This window comes from Miscanthus floridulus, chromosome 18 (genome assembly GCF_019320115.1).
Source record: "Miscanthus floridulus cultivar M001 chromosome 18, ASM1932011v1, whole genome shotgun sequence".
NCBI classification, from domain to species: domain Eukaryota; kingdom Viridiplantae; phylum Streptophyta; class Magnoliopsida; order Poales; family Poaceae; genus Miscanthus; species Miscanthus floridulus.
The window spans coordinates 46,770,962-46,782,558 of NC_089597.1; the positions used below are offsets into that span (position 1 = coordinate 46,770,962).

The 11,597-nt window shown below is 48.0% G+C and overlaps 1 protein-coding gene and 1 pseudogene across 1 annotated transcript; one reads left to right on the forward strand and one right to left on the reverse strand.

Moving 5' to 3' along the window:
* Positions 1-1,497: 1,497 nt before the first annotated feature.
* On the forward strand, positions 1,498-2,452 carry LOC136520326 (uncharacterized; annotated as a pseudogene).
* Positions 2,453-2,902: 450 nt separating this feature from the next.
* On the reverse strand, positions 2,903-5,712 carry LOC136520324 (protein NRT1/ PTR FAMILY 3.1-like). Its single transcript, XM_066513791.1, has 4 exons — positions 5,557-5,712; positions 5,247-5,464; positions 4,575-5,143; positions 2,903-4,125 (listed from the first exon to the last, which is right to left on the reverse strand). Exons 1-4 carry the CDS (start codon positions 5,627-5,629, stop codon positions 3,198-3,200), a joined length of 1,788 nt encoding a protein of 595 aa, XP_066369888.1. The 5' UTR covers positions 5,630-5,712; the 3' UTR covers positions 2,903-3,197.
* Positions 5,713-11,597: the final 5,885 nt, after the last annotated feature.

Here is an 11,597-nt window from a genome sequence, read left to right on the forward strand (position 1 = left end):
TTCCTGCAAAAGATTTTTAGATACATCAAGTTTTCACATATACGATTCTTTATTGAACATACTTTATTAGTGTTATATATATTGAAGTATCTAAGATTTTTTTAGAAGAAAAAACAGATGATCAAATTGGCTACAGTAAAAAGTTGCTGACAAGTAAACACAAATGGAGAAAAGTAGATATTTTGGGATAGAGGGAGTAGACACCTAGAGGATATTTTCCTAAATGTCATGATTTATTATGTTTAGCTTATTTTAAAACTCATGTAGAAATAGAGTCGTTAAATACTTGGCTAAATGTTTGGCAAATTAGATTCAATTTTAGTGAAACCTATAATGCAATTGTCAATCTTTGTCTATTTTTTCACATAGAATTTTCTCTCTTGTCACTAACTCATGTTTCCATATTCATTTCAAAGGTTTTTTTTACAACACATTTCAAAGGTTGATGTACTTGATTTGCGTAGCTTAGGACTTAAGAGATCAAGCTAATAGCTACCACAAGAGAAGCAATATCTCACCCAAGTAATCTCCAGCGTCTTCTTAACACTACTTGGTGTACATTGTGCGCCTTCCTAACACTACTTGGTGTACATTGTGGGTGTAAGTAATCTCCTAACACGACTTGGTGTACATTGTGTGTGTAAGTAATCTCCGGTGTCTTCCTAACAGTATTTGGTGTACATTGTGTGTGTAAGTAATCTTCAATGTCTTCCTAACACTACTTGGTATACATTTTGTGGGTATACTACTTACGGTGTTTTTTTTTTCTGAACACTTGTTTGAAATCTTACCCATAGGAAACTATCACCCAGAGCTACTGTAAAATTTATAACTTGTATAAACTACATGCATTTGAAGAAATGAACTAAAGGGTCTCTTGAATACAAGCCATTAGTATAGCATACCAAGACTGACCTTGCAATAATATAATCCAAACCAAAGAAACAATACAACCTGAAAAGGAACAAGAAGGCCATTAGCTTAGTAATAATGAAGAGGTGATGTTTATAGGCACAAAGCACTACAAAATGTTGCATATATAAATATTTGTATCTCCAGTAAGGATGGATTTTTTTGGCCAAGAGTCACAAGAACATGGGTTTTTTTAGACAAGATTGAGGATATGCATGATTATGGTGTGTGCACTGATGCTATGGAGATAGCCCTTGATGCAGGACTCATGTTGAAGATGTACATGCAAATGAAAATAATGCACATCGACGTAGAAAATGACACAAGCTGAAAGGCAAGAAATATATGCAGCATTGCTTGCGAGAAGTAACCATGGAAAAGGGACACTGCGAATATAGATAAATAATACCACATTTTTAAAAGAAGGTAAAACAAAACAGCCCACAAAATTTATTGAGCCGGGCTTGGGCTTGCCGGGTGGGTCCGCAACCGCCGCAACGGCACCGTAGCCCATCACACCCTCTGCCACGGGCCGCGAGCGCGACCCAGCCCAACAGGGTCACTAAATTTATTGGGCCTGGCTTGGGCTGTCCTACTAGGGCAGGCCTTGGCTTTCCAGAATCTTCCAGTTCCAGCAGTTCGTTGCTTCGGCCGTCTCGTCTCGTTCCTCTCCAAGTCTCCAGTCTCCACGGCCCGCTGCTTCCACAAGTCCACAACCGTACCACCACCACCACCGCGGCCATGGCCTCCTCAGCCGATCCCGACGCCTCCACGCCTCCAGCCGCGCCGCAGCTGGAGCCCGCACGGTAGGCGGTCCGCGTGGTGGTGAAGGGCCGCGTCACGGGGGTGGGGTTCCGCGACTGGACGGCGTCCACAGCCGAATCGCTCAGCCTCGCCGGTTGGGTCCGCAACCGCCGCGACGGCAGCGTGGAGGCCCTCCTCTCCGGCGACCCCGCGAAGATCGAAGACATGATAACCCGCCGCCTCCCCGTCGGCCCCCCAGCCGCCACCGTCACCGCCGTCGTCCCGTCCCCGGCCGAGCCCGTCGATCCGTCCGCCGGGTTCGAGATCAAGTTCACCGTCTGATCCGCCCGTCCCGCGACAGGTTCGCGCCTCGCCGCGCGTCCTATTCAGCCTGTCAGTCCGCCCAAACCAGGGCCAACAGTGTTTTCCTTTCAAAAAAAAAACCTACACCAGCCCAGCCCAAACCAGCACCAGCCCCAATCAACTAACAGGCCCATTATGTACTGCTACTGGGATTAAAGATCAGAGGCGACAGTGCACTGTAGTTTGTTTACCTGAAAAACTCTGCTTGGGGGAATTCGTGTCAGATTGTGTGTGCAAACCTGTTTCCTACTACTAAGTCTGATTATTAATAATCTGTAAGCTATGCCAGGATTGGAGATCGAATTGTTTCTGGCACCGAGAAATGTGTTGCATAATTTGCCTTGACAACTTTCAAAGACTGTTGTCTGAACAATCTCTGTGTTTATCCGTAGACCCTAATGTACAATCAGAGTCCTATATGTATTAACGTCAAGGTTCAACATGTGCCTCATGCTTGTTTCCTAGTTACAAATATATATAGTTGATTTGTAATTTTTAGCTGTGCCAAGTCTCAGGACCAGACCAGATAGCTTCTACCAGACTGCCATTGACAAAGCTGTCAACTGTCATTTGACCATTGACAATATTGAGCCTCTTCGCTGGTTGATTTCTGAGCTGATAAGCTCGACCGATGCTAATTTATTGTGAGAGAAAAACACTGTAGGCTGGCTGATAAGCCCTGGCTGAAACCAACTAAGGAACAAGCTGATTATGAGGTTGCTTGCCTGAACAACCTCCCTGCATTCCTTGATCTACCTTCAATATTATGAGGATTTTAATCCGGATGCTCACATACATGTAGTAAAGACTTGAAGTTTCTGACAACCTTCCTAGCACTAAGACCGTCTTCAACACTGAATCCATATGGGCACCTAAACCTAAAATGGATAGCACGAGATCCAAAATTAGCTTCCAACAGAGTACCTATATGAGAGACCTATTTTAGGTTACCTGAGAGGCACAACCCAAATATGAGCATCCTCTCTCCTGGAAACCCATTTATAGAAATGATTTTTTTTTGGATCTTATTGTTAAAGAAGATGCCGAATACGTATTAAATCTTTTACATATAACGCTACTCAAAGGACAAATTGATCTTGTATTTTGGATGTTGTTGTTGAGATAGCCTAACGGTTTAACCTTCTTTCTACCTGCGCATAGCTGAAAGGGTACGCTGCTCAAACCTTCTCTTGCAGCTCCACAATTGCCTTGCCGCCTTCTTCCTCCTCTTCCTTGTGGAGCTGCACAGGCTTGAACCTGAACCGCTTGGCGCAAATGGCGTAGTACAGCAGGTTCATGACCTGCAGCATCGTGACGACCCAGTAAAAGTAGTCCAGCCTGCCGTGGTTGATGTTGTCCGGCAGCCAGTTGGCGCCGCCGGGCCCCGCGCTCCAGTGGTGCACGACGTCCACCAGCAGCGTGCTCGCGTAGCTCCCCAGCGAGATGGAGAGCCAGAAGAGCGCCGTCGCCGTGCTGCGCATGCTCTCGGGCGCCTGGTCGTACATGAACTCGAGGTGCCCCACGGAGGTGAAGGCCTCGGCCACGCCGTGCAGCGCGTACTGCGGCACCAGCCAGTAGGCCGACAGCGGGGACGTGCCGGCGTCCGTGGCGCCGGCCGCCACAGCCGCGGCGTCCCTGCGGTGCCGCTCCACGAAGCCGGCCACCAGGGTGGCGAGCACGCTGATGGCGAAGCCGACGCCCATGCGGTGGAGGAAGGAGATGCCGCGGTCCAGCCCCGTGAAGCGGCGCGCCACGCGGACGAGCGCGCGGTCGTAGACGAAGAGGGTGAGGAGCATGGCGAGCAGCCCGAAGACGGTCATGGACCCCGCGGGGATCTGGAACGTGGACAGGCCCGGCGCCAGGCGGCGGTCCATGGTGCTCGCCTGCTGCAGGGAGAAGGTGTGCTGCGTCGATGACCCCGTGATCACCAGGATGCCCGCCGCCCAGATGGGCCCCATGCGGATCACCGACTTGAGCTCCTCCACGCGGTGCACGGTGCTCAGGCGCCACGGGTTCGGTACAGGGGCTGGCGACGGCTTGCCGGAGTCTGCGTCCGTCAGCGTGACCAGGTCGCCGTCGGTGACGATCGCCGCGCGGTCAAAGAAGCTGCATGCCCGGGGAACGGTCTCAGTTGAGCTCAAATTTGTAGTGACAGTTTAGTATCGAAATTCGAATTTATGTTATGGACGAAACATAAATTTGGAGTGATATGGTTGAAATTAAATTTGTAGTGACAATTACAATTAACCCAGACTGCAATCACGCTTGTTCCTTCAGGAAACAAACGTGGACCCGTGCGTTGTGATCTTTTTCTCTCATCAGTGTTAAAGTCAAGACCGGACAGCACGAGAAATTGTACCGTTGCGGGCTTGCAGCATGGCACGATGTCCATTTTTGGCGCCACTTGACATGGCCTTGTGATTAGATCTGCCCTGTCCGTGATCCTTTCTTGGCAATTTCTTATGCTCTATCGGCTAAAGATTGTGGGTTGTCGCCAGTCGATGCAGTGCACGGCAGTGGAAGAACAGATCAAGGCAGCGGACGCAGGTACGTACCTGAGCTGATCCGTGTGCACAAGCTTGCCGTACATGGAGATGGGCGCGTCGAGCTCGTCGTTCTCGTACAGCCTTGCGGGGTCGACGTCCGCCGCCGGCAGCCGCCGCTTCTTGACAGCGGCGACGACCACCTGCGCGAGCCGCGTGAACGGGCTCCCCGCGGGCTCCAGCCTCCGGTACATCGGGTACCCGCCCACGAAGGCGGCGACGGAGACGCCCATGCAGAAGGCCGGCACGCCGAGGCCCCAGCCCCAGCCCACGTTGTCCTGCACGTACACCACCGCCGTGACGGCCAGCAGCATGGACGCGCCGTTGCAGAAGTAGTACCAGTTGAAGAAGCCCCAGCTCCGCACGCGCTCCGCCGCCCGCGACTCGTCGAACTGGTCCGCCCCGAACGCCACGATGCAGGGGCGGTACCCGCCGGCGCCCACCGCGTTCAGGAGCAGGGACACGTACAGCACCGCCAGCTGCCACGGCGCGGCCTCCTGGCACGTCACCGCGCCGCCCGGCTTGCACGACGGCGGGCGGAACCGCGGCAGCGCCGCTGACACCGTCAGGAGCGCCATGCCCTGTGCGCCATCCATCCGGCAACGTCAGTGATCATTCATTCGCAGCCTCAGTTCACCACCGGCCCACGTATGCTGTATGCATTGCTTGGCAATTGGCACGTACGACTTGGTAGACGACGGAGGCGGCGGCGATGGTCCAGAAGCGGCCGATGCAGGCGTCGGCGAGGAAGGCGCCGATCAGGGGCGTCGCGGCGGAGGTGCCGCCGAAGTTGGTGAGCGTGGTGGCGGCCTTCGCCAGCGGCATGTGCAGCTGCGTGGTGAGGTACGTCAGCATGTTGGTCGAGAAGCCCACCACGGCGAGCTTCTCCGCCACCTCGTTGGCTGCGGGTGTAAGTGCAAACGCAAAAAATCAAACCAATTGAGATTAAGACCACCAGAAAACACAATTGCTGTTGATTAGTAAACTCTCTTACCGAAGATGAAGGGCATTGTTCTAAGACCACCCTTCTCCCTGCCCGTCATCTTGCTCGTTTCCTCCGTGGCCATGGCCGCCTCCTTCTCCGTTCGTGGTGGTGGAGGCGAAGCGCTCTTGTGCAGTTCTGCACAGCCACAATTGTGCCTAGCGTACGTAGCAGCCATGGCCATCTCCACTCCACTTATTTATAACGTAAAACAGAGACCATACCACTCCGCTACACTATACATTAATTATTTGGGTTCTCTATATCTATATGCACTTTTTTAGTAATAGGCTTAATCCCCATAAGTGAGAAATACTAAAGTTATTACAGAACACAAATGATTACAATAAAAACAATCTATATCTATATACACATACATTACTCTATTATTACTACTTTATAATTATAATCTAATATTAAAAGGAGAAAATTTCTTTCTCCGCCTCTCGGGCAGTCACTTTCTCCCGGTTCATCTATTCCTTTACTTCCACGAGTGTAATAGTCATATCCGATTTGATTAAGAGTAGTAGTACATGACAAATCAGCACGATCTATGCTCATACTAATTAGAATAGCACGCGCCCAGTTTCGAAAGAGAATTCGAATCGAAGACGTATTTGAATGGATGGCACAAACTATATGCCTCGCTCTATAAAAGGGAAGTGTTTTCGGCCATATTGCCAACACCCCCTGGTATCTTCCCTATGGGTACAAATGGGTTTTCGTTTGTAAAACAAAGAAAACAATGAAGTGGTGAGATATAAAGCAAGGCTTGTGGCACAAGGTTTTACGCAAAGATCTGGAGTTGATTTCAACGAAACTTACTCTCTGGTAATGGGTGGAATAACATTCTGATATCAAATATCACTAGCAGTACAAAATCATCTATCTATGCAGTTGATGGACGTAGTGACCACATACTTGTATGGGTCATTGGATTATGAGATATACATGAAAGTCCCCCAGGGAATCAGTATACCAAATCCTAGGGCAAATCGCAATGTGTTGTGTTAAGTTGCTGAAGTCATTATGGCTTGGAATAGTCGGGCCGAATATGGTACAATTGGTTAAGTGAATTCCTTACTCTTAAGAGATACACAAACAATGATAACTACTCGTGTACGTCTTCACTAAAAAATCGTCAACATGATTTTGCATTATTTTGATATAGGTTGATGATCTTAATATCATTGGCAACAAACCCGATATTAATGAAGTACAACATCATTTAAAGATGGAGATTGAAATGAAAGATTTGGGTCAAACCAAATTTTGTTTAGGTTTACAACTTGAGCATCTTCATTCTGGTATATTTGTATGCCAAGCTGCCTATGTCTAGAAAGTATTTGAGAAATTCAATATGGACAAGTCATATCCAACAAAAACCCTGATGGTAGTGAGATCTTTAGAAATTGAGAAAGATCCTTTTAAACCACAGGAGGAAGGAGAAGAAATATTGGGACCACATGTCCCATATCTTAGTGTCGTATGTATCTTGCTAATAGCATCCGACTAGATATTGCATTCGCAGTAAACTTTCTGGCAAGACATAGTGCTGCTCCTACCAGACATTATTGGGTAGGAGTTAAAACTATTTTGAAATATCTCAATGGCACAAGAGATCTTGAATTGTTTTACAGTAAAAATCAAGACCCACTTTTGTTGGGATATACAAATGTTCATTATTTATCAGATCCCCACAATGACAGATCGCAAACAGGCTTTATATTCTTGCAAGGTGGAACAACAATATCTGAGAAGTTTTCAAAGTAGACGTTGGTGTCTACTTCCACCAATCATTCTGAGATAATTGCTTATATGAAGCATCATGCGAGTGCATATGGCTTCGCAGAATGATAAACCACATAATGCAACCATGTGGTATTGGTGCACTTGAGACACCAACCATTATCTTTGAGGATAATGCGGCTTGTGTTGTGCAGACGCAATCAGGTTATATTAAGAGAAACCTGACAAAACATATTACTCCAAAGTTATTCTATTCTCATTAGCTGCACAAGAATGGAGAAATTTAAATCTTGCAAACTAAGTCTGGTGATAATCTTGCGAATTTGTTCACAAGGTCTCTACCATCTCCACATTTCATAAATGTGTTGAAGGAATTGGTATGAAAAGGCGAGATTTGTAAGAATCAAGGGGAGAATCCCTCTAAATCATAATATGTATTCAAACGTCACATTGTACTCTTTTCTTTATACAAGTTTTACTCCTCTGGAGTTTTCTCATGTAACGTTTTTAATGAGGCGATGTCAACATATATATAGTGAATGCCATATTATCTAATTTTCTCTACAGGGTTTTAGAAGATAACAGTATACTTTGGTTTTTTTCCATGGGATTTTCTAAAGCTTCAAGATGATGAATGATGAACAAATAATGATGTCTACAAGGAACCAATTGATCAAGAGGAATGTTAAGAGTTACTATATAGTGATAAATTAATCCACATCATTAGCAACTGCTAATGACGGCTCCGTAGGCACACAGAGAGGCGTCGGTGACTTGTGTCACTTGACAAAACAACTGCCTGTTCTAGACATGTATATATATACAATTACTGGTGTACTGTTCATCAGATTAATACATCCGTCGCTTTTCATCCACTTTTACTCGCTTACACTTACATTCAAGCACTCAACACTAGCAATGTAGTATACGTGATAGGACAAACAAAGCCAGCAAAGGCACATCGTGACAAAAGTGATGGTACCCGTGTGACAAGTACTGACCGTCTGTATGCGTACGATTTCCGTTCTAAAGTCTCCTTTCTTCGCGACCTCTTTTCACATTTCCGAAAGAGGTAGATGAGTTCGACAGTATCTGATCGCATCGGGGCCAGATCTCCACCACAACTTCATGCTTGATTGGTGTAATGCACTCTACTAATTTTACAGGATTTCGCACGAAACTAATCTAGTCAACTGACCAGTCACGTTATTAAGTAATGTATCGGATTGCAAAACTGATTTGTCTAGGAATATTTGGCCCTTTATTTTCCGTTGATTGAAAGGACATGCACACGGAACGGAATCATGGACAGGCAGACAGGCAGGACGCTGCGGAAGACGGTGTCGACGTGTCGTGCATTCGCTGAAGGATTGCACGCCCGTGGACGGCAACGGATCGCGCGTCTCCGCCGTCCTCTTGGGAGAGCACGCACATCAGTGGACACCACAGGAGATCGACCCGCGGATCGATCGGGCCGGTGCATGCGCACGTCGTCTTCCCACGCGAGAAAGCGCCCGTTTCGGCGGAGTCCGGCGAGCTGGAACCAGGTGCAGGAATCGACCTACTCCAGCACAGCCAGCACTGCACGTGGACGGGATGGAACAGACAAACAGTCAACAGTGTGTGCATTGGGCGGTCGTACCAGAATCTTGTAGCTTCCTCCTCATCCGCACAGGGCGACCGACGGCGGCCTTGCCCGGTTGCCCCGAGTGGTTGAGGCTGCAAAGCATTTGGATGCCATGGGCGTGTTCGGTTCACTTCAACCAATACAAGCAGCATATGTTTGTTTGTCGTCTAAGTCTGGCTAGAATTCGGTGTGTTTGATTGCCTGATTTAGATTGTATAGAGTTTGATTGCCTGATTTAAATTGCATAGAATCACCTCTTCCTTCAACGGTAAGTTTACCACCTTTGAGGACTTTAGTCGAACAGGTGGTGGGCATGCTCGTCTACGCAGCGGTGGGTACTGCGAGCACCTTGGCCGGCGAGCATGGCAACGAGGAGGAGTAGGCCTTGCCGGCCGGTGGGGTGGAGGAGGAGGAGGAGGAGGAGGTTCGCCGGCCGGTGGGATGGAGAAGGAGGAGGAGCACGGCTCGCCAGCCAGATCTTCTGGAGGAGGTGTCAGGGCGGCCCCCTTCATGCTGCCAGGCCCTTCCGGTACCCCGGCGTAGGCGTCGGAGCAACTGGCCCCGGGACAGCCACGCGGCACCTCCATGGCCATCTCCCCTCCGCAGGACGGGCACCTCGCGCCGCTCTTGTCCACGACGTAGTCGCCGCAGCTGGCGCCGCCATTCCTGTCACCGTAGATGAAGAAGTGCTCCTCCTGCTGCGCGTGCAGCACGGTGGACGACGGGCCACGGGAGATGTTGGCGGCAGCCGTGAACGCGCGAAGCTTCTCGACACTGTCGGAGACGTTGGTGATGCTAGCATTCCTGGTCGCGCCGTCGAACGGTAGCGAAACGTGGGGCGAGACGAGGAGGGAGTGGAGGAACTCGATGGCTTCCCCGCTGGCCTCCGCGAACAACACCCGCCGCAAGTTGGGGTCGACGACGAGCTTCGGGCGATACGCGGTGGCAGCGGCGGCGGGTGGAGCTGTGGTGGCCGGCATGAAGGAGGCGGCGGGATGCAGGTGGAGTGGTGGCCGGCGCGTGAGCGGCGGGATGCGAGTGGCAGTGCCGGTCCATGATTTTAAGGGCATGTGCCGATCTCGTGGCAACGGAATCTTATAATATATAGATATTAATTTTATTTGGAAAATAAAAACAAATTTAATAACATATTTTTAATTTAACATGTCTGATAATTATTAAGAAACAATATAGATTAAGCAATATATTTGTAGATGTATGATAACTATCGAGGAACAATATAGATTAAAAAAATAATATATTCGTTTTATTTTCTCACCCATAACAAATGTTTTTTAGGTAATATTCTAAAATTCTAACATCTAAATTAGAAGAAAAATATGACCATATGGGTACAAAGTACTAGAAGTCTGGAATAATATATAAATAATTAATTTGGATTAAAAATAAAAAAATACCTTGGACCTAAATAACTTATCGCGCAATCGCAATTCGTAAGAAGCCAAGAATCAAGATATCATCGTCGTGGAGCCCTTTCTAGTCGCCGTCCTCGTACGCCGTGTCCGTGTCTCCGGTAGTCTAGCTTTTCGCGGCGGCGCGGCTCGCCAGCTCCACGTGTGTAAGGCGTATGTCGCGAACTCATGATCAGAGTGTGATGTGTGCAGCGTGACTCCTCGCCTCCTCTCTACCCGAGGGCCGTGGGGAAAGAAAACTAGGAAAGAAATACCGATATTATCCTTTTGGGTCGCCTGGCCAGTTCTACGTCTCTCTTCTTATTAGTTTGCTAATGTCTAATGGACTATAGGACTGGAGGTTTGTATATTTAGGCTTGGGTCCCTCCTCCGCTTGACCCCTCGACCGTCGCACCTCGTGCCCTACCCTTAGCGCGGGCACTGACAGGTGGGAGTGAGCGGACTCGTGCTCGCTCTAACACAAACCAGGCTCCACGAAAACGGAGCTCCCTCACGTTTCCAGCAAGCCATCCCTGGAGGAGCTTTTTGTTTTTTTTTTGGCTTAGCTAAGCGTGGCTAGAAAGCCAAACAGGCAACCAAACAACTAGATGTTGCATGCGGGAAGCCAGCCAGGGGCTAAGCCATCCAACCAAACTCACCCTATGTACTCCGTACGTTCTAAAATAAGTGTCGTTCTCATTTCCTAAAAAAGTCAAGCACTTTTAACTATAAAACTTTAACTACATATATATACAAGAAAATATTAATATTTATAATATATATTTAGTATCATTAGATAGACTACTGAATCTATTTTCGTAATAAACTTATTTGGAGATATAAACGTTGAAAATATTTTCTATAAATCTTGTCAAACTTAAGAAAGTGTAACCGGCACGAATACCATAGGATACTTATTTTGTGATTGAGGAAATAGTGGGGAATGTTTGTCTATACTGTACTAGTAGTATATCCTATATATATGGAAATGCAGATACGATCCAGAATCCGAACTGTGCCAGCCGGATTTCACTGTTCCTAGATGAAAAACACTGTTCACGTTCTCACAAATTCCTCCAAATTTCTCCAAATTTCTCCAAATTTCTCCAAGCGAATAGCCCCAATTGTGCGGTCAAATGGCAATCCAGGAACCTGTGGCATGCACTGCAGCAACCCATTCGTGAGGAAAACCCACACCTGTTTTGGACAGGAGGCGTCTGTGCCCCGAAGCATGCATGCGAGACAGATCGAGTGAGTGACCTGCA